At 45.9% G+C, this 15,059-nt stretch overlaps 1 protein-coding gene across 4 annotated transcripts in view; it reads right to left on the reverse strand.

The window, feature by feature from the left end:
- Nucleotides 1-15,059, reverse strand: part of IL1R2 (interleukin 1 receptor type 2) — a 36,614-nt gene that overhangs the window by 11,941 nt on the left and 9,614 nt on the right. For 3 of the 4 annotated variants that reach the window (XM_008532633.2, XM_070573395.1, XM_008532632.2), the window contains 2 exons: nt 5,434-5,561; nt 4,587-4,851 (listed from right to left, as the gene is read on the reverse strand). In XM_008532633.2, the coding sequence (XP_008530855.1) occupies nt 4,587-4,851; nt 5,434-5,500 (332 nt within the window). In that variant the 5' untranslated portion in view covers nt 5,501-5,561. Of the gene's footprint in view, nt 1-4,586; nt 4,852-5,433; nt 5,562-6,473; nt 6,706-15,059 lie in introns of those variants that run through there. The other variant, XM_008532634.2, reaches the window with a different exon arrangement.

Here is a 15,059-nt window from a genome sequence, read left to right on the forward strand (position 1 = left end):
TCCAGGGAACCATATCCAAATGGAGAGGGTGCTTCCTAAGAGCCGCTGTTTCCGTATAAAGAAAATTTCCTTTACTTCTTTTGGGAATCGTTTACTGAAGTCAAATTTCAAAAACTGCTGAGAGCTTTGTGTAAGAGCTATAAAACATTTTTGCAAAACTGCATAAAGGAAATTAATAAGTTTGTTTATTTGATTTTTTACATTTTTTTCTGGTTGGCCTAACTATAATCACACTATCATAATTCTAGCAAGACCCTAGAACTGGGAAAAGAACAGAGGCAAAACACTGATAGAAATATGGAGGAAATAGAGGGAAGGACAGAGGATATTAATTAAAACTATTTTTTAAGTATAAAAACATAAAAATATAATTATTTCAGCTAAGTTCCTGGCTACCTAAGAAAGACGGGACATCTGCAGAGACAATGAGAATGTGTGTTGTATAAGAGGGGGACAGGAATGAACAGGAACTTGCACAGCAAAATGTAAAACAATTTATATCCAAAGAAGGAAGAAAATGTGAAAAATATATGTGAAAGAAATAAGTCATAAAAGCTTATTACCTGAAAGTAAAAAGAATTAATTCAAATAGATAAGGCCAATATCTATATCATATGTCATATCTTGCTGTAAAAAGGAAAAAGATATACAAACATTTCATGCACAAAGAAATGCAGAAAGTTAACTGTCACCTTGAAAAAGGCATAATCTTACTGCAAGTCATAGAAATGCAAATGAGGACAAGTCTAAAGGACAGTGCATGACCGGAAGTGTCGTCCCACAGCTAGCTCGCAGGGAGGAGGTGCGTGCCCGGCCCGTGCTGCATGCTCTACACACATTATTTCATTTATTCTCCAACCTTATGAGGTAGGAATTATTATTATATCATTTTTGAATAAGGAAAATTAGGTATACAGAAATAAATTTCCTAAGGCTGTGTAGCTACTAAGAGGTCAAATCAAGATTGGAAGCCCAGTAGGGTTGTGGGAAAACCCGTAAATTAGAGCAATAGCCCCAGAAAGCAAGCGCACTTGGTGTATTGAGAGTTACAAACCTATTCACGTTATTGATCTGGTAATTCCCCTTGGGCAAGATACGCCACAAAAATAACTCAAAAGAAATATAGGCGGGAATACTTTGATCACCAAGCATATTTCCCATGTAGTGGGACATCCCCACAACAAAGAGGTGTCGTCATTAGCGCTGTTCACCAAATGTGTCCAATTCCCCCATCCTGAGCGCACAGAGGGATCACACGTCCTGGCCCCACTGTGGGTGGGTGCAGCTATAGGACTCTTTCTGGTCAATGTATGTATGTTACTTCTACACCACAATTTTAACAGCCAGGAGAGACACTCCCGGACCTGTTTCCTTTTGGTACAGCGACTAACAACATTTGCAATAACAATTGTTCCTTCAGCGTGGGTCCCTGAGCGTCTGCCGACCCATCACAGGCTTGTGGCCTGTGTGATAAATGTGCCTTTGTTGTTTTAAGTCACTGAGATTTGGGGGCTTTTGGTTCAGCAGCATCACCTCGTCCCCCTGATTGACAGAAAGGCCATGTGGATTCTAGGTCACAAAATTATGAAAATCACAGGAACGGGGCAGTTGCGTGCCCTATGACTATATGCCAGAGGGGATTATGGCAACTGCTGGGGATGCTCACTCCATTAGCACCCAGTCTTAGAGCCAGAAGAGAGTCGTAGAGACGAGCCAAGTAAACTTTCCCACATGCTAAGAAAGCTCAGCCCACACTGGGATTTCCACTGCCCCCACACTCTCAGAGCTCTTTTGTTCTACGAGACCAGAAAGTAAAATAAGGGTATTAGGTACAATCTTCTTAACTGAGTATGAAAAAAACTTTAAGACAAACATGACTCAGCTCACATCTCTCTGATTTTTCATATGATCACTTCAGTAGTCGATAAGTATCGTCTTTTGGGAGAGAAAGAGAAATTCCATGTGTATATTGACTGTCTACTATGGTGCTCCTCACACCAGATGCTTCTCATGCTGTGACTTCACAGAACCTCCCAACAAACCTCTTCATAGAAGAGAAAACTGAGGCCCATAAATATAAAAGTTGAGGAATAAGACCAAGGTCCTCCCAGACGGACAAGGAGAGTGTGGAGATTCACATCCATATCATTCTGACTCGAAATTCCATTCTTTTTCTCCCACACTATTAAGTTTTTCTAGCAGTGCTCCTAAGAAAAGAACAAAATTTTTTATACTAAAAAGGAAAGACAACTATGCATTTATGGTCATTGTGAAATCAGACATCCACATTTCCCTGATATGGAAATGAGCAATTGGTTGCCTGCTTCCTAGGCAGGTCCACTGACAGCACTGAACACACACACGTGCCATCCAGGACTGGGGCCGATGCTGTCTGAAACTCTCCCCTTCACCACTAATTCCTTTGGGCTAAGAATGTCGCTTTCTTTGGTTCTCTTTCTAAACGTAAATGTTCATGGGTACGGTTTCTCCTCAAATCAGAGGAGCTTATGAAACGCGGAGAGCCTGTGAAGTGGGCTGGCAGAAGGAGGGAGGAGAGCCTCGGAGAAAGATGGAGGCAGCCGCTGAAGAGAGAAGGCCCGGAACGCTGTTTCACAGTAAGGCCTATAGTCTGCCCTAATCCTTTCAGAAGAACTAAGCCAGGAAATGTTTAAGATCCCCGACACTAGGCACACAGCTTTCTCCTTCAAGAAACAGCAAGACATGCCAAGACCATTCCATGGGGAAAGGAGAGTCTTTCCAACAAAAGGTGTTAGGAAAACTGGATAGTCACATGCAAAAGAGTGAAGTTGGACTACGACCTTACCCCATACACAAAACTTAACTTAAAATGGATCAAAGATCTAAACATGAGTGAAAAGTATAAAAATCCTTAGAAGTAAACACTGGGAAAAAGCCTCATGACATTAGATATGGCAATGATTTCTCAGATGTGACATCGAAAGCAACCAAAGAAAAAATAAACTGAACTTCATCAAAATTAAAAACTTTTGTGCATCAAAGGACATTATCAACAGAGTAAAAAGGCAACCCATGGAGCAGGAGACAATATTTTCAAATCATATATCTGGCAAGGAATTGATACCCAAAATATATAAAGAATTCCTACAACTCAAAAACAGACAAGTGACTCAATTAAAAATGGGCAAAAAACTTGAATAGACATTTCTCCAAAGAAAGTACACAAATGGCCAATAAAGAACATGGAAAGATGCTCGACATAATTCGTCATTAGGGAAATGCAAATCAAAACCACAACCATATACCACTTCCCACCCACTAGGATGGTTATTACCCACACCCCCACCACCACCAAAAAAACCCAGAAAATAATAAATGTTGGTGAGGATGTGGAGAAATTAGAATGCTTATACTTTGCTGGTGGGAATGTAAAATGGTGCAGCCATTGGGGAAAACAGTATGATGTTTCCTCAAACAATTACCATATGGTCCACCAATTCCACTTCTGGGTATATACTCAAAAGAATTGAAAATAGGGACTTGAACAGATTTTTGTACACCAGTGTTTATAGCAGCATTATTCACAATAGCCAAAAAGCAGAAGCAAGATAAGTGTCCACTGATAGATAGAAGAATAACTAAAATGTGGTATATACATACAATAGAATATTATTTGGCTATGAAAAGGAAGGAAATTCTGACACATGCTCCAACATGGATGAACCATGATGACCTTATGCCAAGCGAAATAAACCAGCCACAAAAGGACAAATACTATATAATCCCACTTACGTGAGTTCATAGAGACAGAAAGTAGAATTGGGGTTGCCAGGAGCTTGGAGGTGGGGAAAATGAGGAGTTGTTCAAAGGGTACAGAGTTTCAGTTTGGGAAGATGAAGAGTTCTGGAGCTGGATATTGGTGATAGTTGTACAACAATGTGAATGTACTTAACACAACTAAATTGTACACTTAAAAGGGGTTAAAATGGTAAATTTTATGTTATGCATAAAGAAAAAAAAGCAACAAGACAAAGAGACCAGATCCCATATTGAGAGCTGTGGGGTCTGGTGTCAGCTCCACATCCACCACCTGGGAGACCATTAGAAGTGAACATGGTTCCCTCACATGTACAATAATCGGTTGGATTAACTTATTCCTAAAGTCTCATCCAGGTCTGAATTCTATTCCATGTTCTCTATCTATTTCTGTGTCCATGTGGATCTAGCAGTGAACAAAACAGTGACCACGTCCCTGTCCTCCTACTGGGGAGGGAAACAGTAAATACACAAACACGTGTGTGTGTCAGATGAAGGAAAACAATGGCAGGTGGGAGAGTCACGGGAGTGCCACTTTAGGTCAGGTGGGGAGCGCAGTCCTCTCCAATGGGGTGGCGCTTGAGCAGAGACTTGAATGAAGGGAGGGAGTGAGCCATGAGGACATCTGGGGAAGGTTCTCCCATCGGAAGTATTTCAGGAACAGTGAGGAGGACATAAGGTGGAGTCCCCCCTGTACACTGGATTTTGAAATCCAGATCATCACTGAAGCACCATGCAAGAATCCATTCTGCAAGGAGCCCCCTCCCCACCGTGGCCCCAGAGGGGCTCACCTGACAGTGCAGATGTAGGTGCCAGAGTCCCCCTGCAAGGCCGGCAAAATCCAGAGAGCATTGTCCTGGACCCACATTCGCGTCTCTTCTTCCTCTGGAACCATCCTAGTAGAATCGTTTTTACGCCACGTCACGTTGACATGTGAGCTGGCAGAGTCCAACCACCTATACCATGCCTGGGGGCACCTCAGGACCACAGGCTCCCCTTCCACCATGAGGTCGGTTTTGAAATGCTTGCCAAGAAATTGGCAGTTTCCTGCAGTCACTGAAGGACAGAGAGACCACAGTCAGGCTTTGGGTCCCCAACTTCCCTTTGACGGGCACATCTGAAGAAGCCACGTGCCCTAACAAAGTGGCCTGTACCCTGGGTGCCCCTTCACCTCCTGTTGCAATTTCAGAACTCCAAATAACAGAGTTTAGGACTGCTATCAGTTTCATTGATATTTTATGGGAAATTCAAATCAGGTTCACATGGTGATGAAAAAAATGATTAAAAAGTTTGGCAATATTTTTCACTTGTTGACTCCTATCATTAAAAGTAGATCTTGGCTGAATTCAGATACAAAAAGAGCCTAGCTCTGACAGGACGTACGGTTACAATCCAAAGGCTCCTTTCATCAAGGGCGAGCGCACCACTTCCTTGGTTCACTTCTTTGGCAGGAATGACCAATGTCCAGAGCAAGCACCGTGCAACAGGGAAGACGGGCAAGAGGGAGCATTTGTCACTTATCAAGCGTGAATGCTCACACCTTGCTTTTTGATGACAACAAAACCTCCCCAGATAAACAACTACTTTCCCAGAGAAGCTGCAGGCAAGACTTCTCCGGCTGAAAGATTCACTTCTTACCTGTGCGCTCCTCAGGCTGAATGGTGAAGGCGGGAACACCCAATATCAACATGTACAAAATGGGCATTGTTCTCGACAACTTCTGGAGGATGCAGAAAGTGGAGATCTCAGGGCCAGCACCCTGTAGCCTAGAGGAGGAGAGAGAGGGGTCACCAGGAGCCACAGACACCCAAAGAGAGAACACCACGAAGATGATCCCAGGGGCAGCTTCTGGAGGCTTCACCTGATGATGGAAACCTTTTTGCCTAGATTTTTCAACACGAAAACTCAAAATTTTTAGATTTGTCCCTCCACAGCTACATTCACCGAACAGGACTAACATCCGCTCCCTGGAGCACTTGCAAACTGTCTTAGAATAGGGGCTCGACGTCCTAAGTGTCTCTCTCCTGAAGTGTGCCTCAGTGCTCCCTCACCTCGGCCTGAGATGCGCTGTCCTCAGCTCACCCTACTCTCCTCTCCTCCTTCAGGTCTTTGCTTAAACGCCACTCTTGGTGAGGTCTTCTCTGACCTTCCTGGGTAAAATTGCACCACCCTTCCACCCCAGTACTCTATATTTTCCTTCCCTGCTCTCTCACTGTCTACGGCACTCATCATTGACCGTGTCTCCTCTCTCTAGCATGTAACCCCATGTGTGCAAGGATCCTACTTCATCTCATTCACAGGTATATCCCAACTCCTATTTGTCGAATGAGTGAATGAATCATTAGACATCAAAAGGTCCTCATATTTTACTTGTCAAAGAACTTTTCTATAGTCCTTATGGATTAACTCTTATTTTACATACAATTCTGACATATGCTGAGGGATTCTATATACTGCTAACTCTCTGATCTAGAGCATCCCAGGAGAAACTTAAACAAGTTCATGAAGCATTTCTCCCCACAAACCTCCCCAAGACTGGAGTCTCAGATGCCTCTGTATCTCCCTGTATTCCCTCTCATACTCAATCGCAATCGCCTATTGTATCGGCTGACCAAAGCCACAAGAATGCCGCTCAACAAACCACCCCAAAACTGAATAGTGTAGAGTTTCTCGCTCACAAGTCTGTGGGTCAGAGGTGGTTGGCTGATCTAGGTTAGGCTGGGTTAGGCTTGGCTCCAAGCTTCAGGTGGGATCCAAGTCAGCTCCATGTGTCTCTCATCCTCTTTGGAACAGTGGCTTCCCAGGAGATGATCTTCTCATGTGATGGCAAAAACGCAAACAATGTGGGCAAAAACACTCGAGGCCTTGCTCAGAACTAGCTCACTCTTGTCTGCCCACATTCCATTGGCCAAAGCAAGTCACATGGCCAAACCTGCCATCAGTAGGGTGGGGAAATACCCCTACCTCTAGTGGGAGGAGCTGCAAAGTTACACCAGGAGGAGAAAGAAATGGGAGCAATCATGCCATCTACCACACCTGTTTCTTGTCTGGCTCCCCATGGGTGGGGACAGCCTTGAGGACAGAGGCCCGGTCTTATTCACAGCCCTCATGGCCTACATGGTGCCCAGTCCCAGAAAGTACCAGGAATATTTATGATTGAAAGTCTACCAGAGAGTTGGAGGCGATGAGTGAATCCAAAAAAAAACCCATATCATCATCCGTCCCCCATTTCCATGAAGGAGTTTGACTTGTTCCCTGTTCCTGGAACAGATCTCATTCTGAATGGCTCACAGTAAATCCAGAGGGCTCTTAACTGGCCAGGGCAGGGTTGGCAAACTGAAGAAGTGACCCTTGCACTCCAGAACCCCTCCCTCATCAGTCAGGAACCATCAGAAGGCATGGGCTCAGAGCTGCAGTCTGAACTCCTCCTCGAGTGATGAGGAGCCAGGGGTGCGGAGTGAAGGACCTGAGATTTTCGCCTTAGCTGGTGTCTCCCCTAAGCTCTTCCTGCTTCTACATGGTCCTATCCTTCCCGTGTTTCTGAAACACAAATATTTTCTGTAACTTCACCTCTAACCTCAGGTTACCTCAGGGTCACCAGGCTACTTGGTTAGCATAAAGGACACAGCAACATTGACCAACTTGCTTTGTCCTCTTTGGACACGCATTAGCTTATCACATCCCCAACTGTACTAGTCCCACCCAGACTCACTAGTTCTCTAGTAAGGATATGAAAGAGGTAGGAGTTAAATACACCAAGGATAACCAACAGCACATATCCAAATAAGTGGATGAAGTCAAAGATGTTGGCACAGAAACTAGTGTAATAGTGACAGCTACTATGCTAAATACTGAGCACTGGTTCTTTCATTTACCCCCACGATGTGAATATCATGCCAATTTTACAGATGATATAATAGAAGAGATTAAAGAGGTTAAGTAACTTGGCCAATATCTTATTGCTAGTAAGAAAGGGTTGAAGTTTAAACTCAGGACTAGTGATTCCAAAGCCCTTACTCTTCAAAAGTATAGTTTCTGAGACAGATGCTCCTAGTTTCCTCCTTCAATATCTGTCCTCCCTGTTTCCCCAATGATAGGACCCCTGACTCTTAATAAGGCATATCACCACCCCACATCAAGGCTACATTTCCCATCCTCCCGTGCAACTAGGAGTGTCCACATGACAAAATTTGAGCCAATGAAATGTAAGTGGAAATGTGTGATCCTCCTGGGGAGTCTACTTAAAAGTCTCCTCAAGGGGCCAGCTCCGTGGCCGAGTGGTTAAGTTCGCGCGCTCCGCTGCGGCAGCTCAGGGTTCGGATCCTGGGCGCGGACATGGCACTGCTCGTCAGGCCACGTTGAGGTGACGTCCCACATCCCACAACTAGAAGGACCTGCAACTAAGTTATACAACTGTGTACGGGGCGGCGGGGTGGGGGAGGGAGGCGGTTGGGGAGATAAAGCAGAAAAAAAAAAGATTGGCAACAGTTGTTAGCCCAGGTGCCAATCCTTAAAAAAAAAGGAAGATTGGCAACAGTTGTTAGCCCAGGTGCCAATCTTTAAAAAAAAAAGTCTCCTCAAAAGACTTAAAAGTCTCCACTAGTCTTCCTTCCAGCTGGCTCAGTATGGATATGGTGGTGGGGTTACGGCCACCATCTTGGGTCACAAGGTGCACACCACTTGTTGAAAGTAGTGGGGCAGCAAGAAAGGAGCATGAGTCCTCAGTGGCTTTGTGGAGCTGCACCCCCCTCCCCAAACTATCTTTTTTTTATATGTTCAGGCTTCCTGTCATGCACAGCCGAACCTAATCCTAATGCATGAACTTTCCAGAGTTTATGAAGAGGACCACAGGGGAATGAGCATGGCATTTCTAGCCAAAAGCAGGAGGAGCCATGCAGCCTCCCCCAGGATGAGAGCAACCCCCGGCTCACGGGCAGGCTTAGCCTCAGATTAGGGGAAGGTTTGTAACGATGTTCAAGATGACTTTTGCGCCAGAAAGTCAGGCTGTGCCGGCTCAGGGGCAGTTGCTGGCTGAAGCCTCACAGAGCCACAGAGCTGAGGAGACCTAGAGAAATCCAGTCCCATCACTTTCTTCCTCAGGTGAAGAGAGTGAGCAGGACATTAACCCTCTTCTCAAAACTGCACGTCGGGTCAGGGTGAGAAGCGGAGATGTTTCAACAAGGACTCTGTTCCAGTGGAACAAAATCCTACATGTTGTCCTCAAGCACCGGCCACTCCCCACCTCTATCCCCACCCTGCCCAGCCCCTCGGCCATAGGAATTGTCCTGGTTTCTCTCCATGGACTTGTGTAAGACAGCTGCTTCACTGCAACCTCTCCAGGAAGTGGCTTCTGACAATTAAACCACAAACACACAGTAGTGATCATTTTCAGTAATCAAAACCTCAGAAAAAGGCTGGACCCAAATTTGCCTGAGTGTGGAAAATAGTGAGTCCTTGGCAAGCCCAGAGGAAAGAGAATTCGTTTTGCAGAGGTTTGCAGCAAAACACTACTCTCCTGCCCTACTTCCTTTAAATGTGTCTTTAAATTACAGACAATTGGACGTTTCTGCTTGAACCTGAGTTGACCTTCTTACTGGAAGAAAGAAATGTTAAAGTCAGCTCCTTCCAAGTGTTTCAGCTACAATTCTATCCTCCCCCCACCCCCCCAAATAACCGTGTGTCACCACACTCAATGTAAGAAAACAGAGGAATAGGGTGAAAAACAGGGCCAGGCATACAAAAATTACAAAAAGTGTGTGAAGAATTGAAGGAAGGAGAAAGAATGCAGGAGGTGGAAAGAATGAATATGATGAAAAGCAGAGCCAGGCATACAAAATGGCAAAAAAAAGAATTGAAGGAAGGAGAAAGAACGCAGGAAGGTGGAGCAGCAGGTGGGACAGGCTGTGGGCAGCATCCTCGGGCAGCGCTCACTGGGGCCAGAGAGCCGCCCACCTGCCCTTGATCCCAGGCATCACCTCCTGCTCACGGATGGTGCGTGTAGCTTCAGAGAATGCAGGGGTTTACTCCAGTTTATTCCAACAGACTAAATAGTTGGAAGAATAGTATAACACCAGCATGCATTTCACCTAAACTCACCAATTACTAACATTTTGCTTTATTCTCACTCTCTGTCTCTCTGTCTCTGTCTCTCTCTCTTTCTCTCTACACACACACACATATTTACACATACATTTTCCCCTGAAAACATTAAAGTTGCATTTATCAGCCAACTTCACCCCTAAATACTTCAGCATGCACATAGGAAGACATTTTTTTCACAGACTGAGAAGAAATAAGTAAGTAAATGATAGCTGCAGAGATCAATGTTCAGGCATTTCAAAGTAGTGGAAATTTTATTCTATAGCATATTTGAATATATCTCTTAATTTCCCCGGAAGATTAATCTTTTCTTTATTTCTATCCTCACCTTGTTCCCAAAAGCTTTTAGGCAGGTGTTCATCACTGAGTCAGGCGGTACAGTCATGCATAAACAAAAACAAGGTGACAGATGTTGAATATTAATGAAGACACATAGCTATCAGGCCTGACTCATATCACTTAGTCACCCCCAGGTTGTACAATAAATTCCTAAATACCCTAACATGTTGTTTCAGGCATGTAACATAAAACCTTCTGAACCCCACGGGAAAGCAAATATTTACATCATAATTAAGCTTGGAAATTTTTTAAAATTCAGAGCTGAAGCAAAATTAAAAGCATTTTGAACTAAGTCTCTGGAAAGCAGAGAAGGGTAAGAGTTTGGGGGATGGGGGATCCTCCAGGTTCAGACACAGGGAAATATTTGACAGGCTTCTCTTGAGAAATGTACTGGCTCAAAGCAGAACCCTTGGTGGGCTGTCCACAAGTTATTTTTATTCTATAGAAAAAAGAGAAATGAGGGTTTTTTTCCCCCCAGAATTAAGAAAATTGAGAGCAGCACGTGGGACTGTCTCTGGTCTGCATGGCCATGTCGGAATGACAGCACCTCCATGTCCTTGCCCCTGGTGGGATCTGGGACACAACCTGTGGCCCGGGAAGACCCACCTTTGGCAGAACTGGGCATTGGGCCACGTCAGGCTGAAACTCAAAGGGGAAAACCTGGAGAGTCGAAGACTTAGCGCCACCCAGGGCTACGCGTTCGCTTTACATTTTACTTTCCGCCAACAAGTATCCCTTCTCTCTAAAACCACCCTTTCCCTGTCAAGCCTTTTGACCTTGACCAACTTCTACCCCAAGAACCATTGACTAAGAGATTCAGTAAATCAACTCAACTCATCAAATCTTCGTTCAAATCTACATTTTGCATTCCTTCTAAGCCCGAGTCTTTGAGAGCCCACAGTGGGCTGGATCATCAACCAAAGACACTTCCTTCATCTTCCCCCTGCACCAGGCCCTCCCACAGGCTAACCCCCAGCAAGAGCCCTCCTCTGGCCCAGAGTCCCCATCGTCCTCCAAAATGACTGACGTGGAAGCTCTATCCATGAGGCCCTCAGAACCCACAGTACAAATCCACCGAGCTTCGAAATTCTCCCAGTCTGATGTTTGTGTCAGAGGAATTTGCTTCTCTGAACAACTCCAGAGGGCGAAACTTGTGGGCCTGGTATTGTACGTCATCCCCATTATAAACATGAAGCAATAGAAATAGACTCAGATACATTAAGTAAATTCCCAAGGCCACAGAGCTAATGAGATGAGTCAACACAATCCTCAGTCTTGATACTCATTCTCTGCTCTGTAGAAGCATCAGAACCTGGAGCTGGAGGGGGCTCCAAAAGCCCACCCAAATGGTCTTCCCAAATCCAGCATCCTCCATAGAGCGCCAAGCTAACCCCTCATAAGATGGATGTTTCCAGTCTTGGGAAGTACTCATGATCAGAAAATTCTCTGTCTTTTCAGAAGGCAAATTTGCCTCCCTCTAAGCTCCACTTCTTCCCTAGCGTCTGATCCCACCCTAAGGAAGAAGTCTATCTGCATCTTCCAGTAGTCCTGAGACTTAGGGAGCCCATGCAGGGGAGCACTGTGGACAGCAGGGGACATTAGAGTCTCGCAGAGCAAGTGTGAATGTGCCAGCTGGGTGGTTCAGAGCCAGGCGGGAGGTTATATTGCCTTTGTGGGGTTCAGTCTGCTAATCTGTAAAATGGCTGTAGCCGGGCATGCATCATGTAGGGTTAGATGGCATGTGGTATGTAAAGAGGTCAGCACAGAGCTGGCAAAGAGAAAGCACTAGACAAGTGGTCGCTCTCATCAGCATTTTACAGAAGCAGACCCCAATACTCAGGGAGGTGAGTAACTTGCTCAAGAACACACAGCTGACAGACCTGAGTGAGAAGTCAGAGCTTCCACTGTGAGCATTCTGACTAATTCCTGCCAACAGCCCATCATACAGCCCAAGAACTTTCTGATATCAGAGTCGATAACTTAGCTAACACTGGCACTATGCTAGAACGGTGTGCAACTTTACCTAAGGGAATCAATAGCCTATCTGCATATCTATATTATAGGAGTATCTTCAACGGGTGAACACACAATCATAAACACACACACACACACATATTCAAGGCCTACCGCGGAATTGTAATGCTATCATTCAGACTGACATCGCAGTGGTAGAGTCTGTAAGCCCACAGAACAGGAGATCGAGGCTAGATTCCCGTCTGTACTCTATTAACCAGCCATGGGATCTGGGGCAAGCCACTAAGCCATTGACCCAATCTGGGTCACGGTTTCTTCACCTCTAAGATACAAGGGTGGGCTACTGAGAGCTCTGCTATACCTCCCAGGTGTCAAACCTCAGGGCTCTAAGTTTGTCTGGATTTGAGCTTAGGCTTCAGTCCTGTGCATAGCTGCAGTTTCTAAAGTACCAGGTCGGGATCTTAGTCGGATAACCACCCACAGCCAGCAAACAGCAGAGCCAGGACCCACGACTGCTGAGTTCTCCCGGGTGTTGGAGTTCCAGCTCTGTTGGGCTACTCTGTGGTAATGTTAATTAGAAACTGGACGCTCTTGGTGGCATGGGACAGGAGGTACTTATGAGCAGATGCACAGTCTTTAAACTGAATGTTTCTTTCAACCTCTTGCAATCTGAGTGTAGTAGACATCTCAGATAGTTGAATTATCAGTCATCCAGAAATCTTGCCCATCTAAAATATAAGGCAGACAGGAGAAACAAGGATAAAAAGATCTGACCAGCTGAAGATAGCCAGTAGGAGCGCAACACAAAGGTGTGTATACTTTACCCACAGAAGAGGTTTGAAGCCCTCTTTCAGAAGCTCCGTCTCTTGATTTGTATGAGCATGGCTACTGTTTCTCAGAGTGGCTTGTTGTAATTTCTAAAGATGCCACAACAATATCTCCCATCCATACGGTCTTCCATTATGTGACCACACAACCCCACCATCAAAAGGTGAGTCCAACTCACCTCACTTGAATGTGGGCCAGCCTGTGACTCAAGTCTAACCAACAGAATGACGCTGGGCGAACTCTGAAGCTAACTCAGAAAAAGCCATGCAGCTTCCACCCGGTTTCCTTGGGACACTTGCTCTGGGGGAGTCAGCCACCGTGTAAACTGTCCAACTACGCTGAGACCACCTTCATAGGTGGAGAACAAAACTGATAGGAGACTGAAGTCTGTTTCAGACAGTGATGGACTCACTTGTTTTGGCCGTGCCTACTTCTCTATCTGTTCAACAGAATAATCCCTATTTAAGACCTCTCCCCCCAGCACTCATGGCAAACCCAATAGAAGGTCTCTATGAGTTCTGTTTTGAAAAAGGCCTCCAAAGGCTCTTGTCCTGAAATAATTCCCTCATAGATTTGTCACTGGACGCGAAACCACATCTTATTTCCTAATGAAGTGGTTCTCGAAGTGTGGTCCCACTGACCAGCAGCATCAGAATCAACTGGGAACTTACTAGAAATGCAAGTCTTCACCACCCGTCCCCATCACACCCCATCCCCCCCGAATCAGAAATTCTGAGTGGGCCCAACAATCTGTGTTTTAATCAGCCCTTCAGGTGACGCTGATGCAGGCCCAAGTTTGAGAACCACTGGCCAGAGGCACTACCATGATCAAATGTCCCCCATACAAAGAGCGGGTGATGACGTAACCTGAATCTATGGTACTTGCACTACTTCAGCTGTATTGTCGCTAGTCCTGGGGGAGGGGAGGTGGGAGAGGGGTCTGTGGGTCTTGATCACTCAGCTGTTTGCTGTCACACGGTTGTGCTTTGAGGTTGGGGTGGGAGTGGGGAGGTTGAGGGGAAGGTGTCCTGGCCGGCGGGGTGTGGAACAGGATTCCCAAGCCAGTTGGGAACAAATTGGGGCAGAGACTATCCTCACAGCTCCCCTGAGCCTGCATCAAGCTGCCTTCTTGCCTTTTAGGGTAGCCAGAGGCTGAAAAATGAAAAATACAATTAAAATAGACTGTAACCAGGTTTGAGAGAGGCGTTCTTTGTTTTCGTTTCTTTTTTAGATTGACCCTGAGCTAACATCTGTTGCCAATATTTTTTTTTTCCTCCCCGAAGCTCCCCAGTACATAGTTGTATATTTCATTGTAGGTCCTTCTAGTTGTAGCATGTGGGACGGCGCCTCAACGTGGCCTGACGAGCAGTGCCATGTCCACACCCAGGATCCCAACGGGGAAACCTTGGGCCGCCAAAGTGGAGGCTGCGAACTTAACCCCTCAGCCCCAGGGCCAGCCCCGAGGTACTCCTCCTATTGTGCAGGGGGAACAGCACCCCAACTGAGTGGGAAGGAACTCACTGCCCTGTGGGCAAGGCAGAGCTAGGAGAGGGGGAAAGGGTGAGCTTGGTGGGGGCAGGATGGACTGCAGAGAGGGAAGCCAGCAGCCTCCCAGGGCAGACACAGCTGCTGGGAGGGTCTTGGAAGATCAGGTCACTCAACTGCCTCAGTTTACAGAAGGGGAAACTCAGAGAGATGGCAAGTGTTGACCAAGACCACACCATGTTAGAGGCAGAGCTGGGGCAGGAGGCAGGGGATTCCTGCGGGAGCTTGGGTTCTCACAAGAGGAAAGGCCTCCCTGGGGGGAGTGGGATTCAAGAGAGACAGTCTAACGGTCACGGCAAGTACTTAGGCAGCACCCATTCTGTGCCAGGCACACAGTGCCTCACACGATTCAGATTCATTTTCTCTTCCTACCACCCTGTGATCCTCGTCATCACCAAGATCACTATGTACAGATGCAGAAACTGAGGCACCCAGAGGGTGAAAACAAACCTGTAATTTATTTACCATTGAGAGTAAAA

The sequence above is a fragment of the Equus przewalskii genome, chromosome 14, assembly GCF_037783145.1.
Source record: "Equus przewalskii isolate Varuska chromosome 14, EquPr2, whole genome shotgun sequence".
Classification (NCBI taxonomy): domain Eukaryota; kingdom Metazoa; phylum Chordata; class Mammalia; order Perissodactyla; family Equidae; genus Equus; species Equus przewalskii.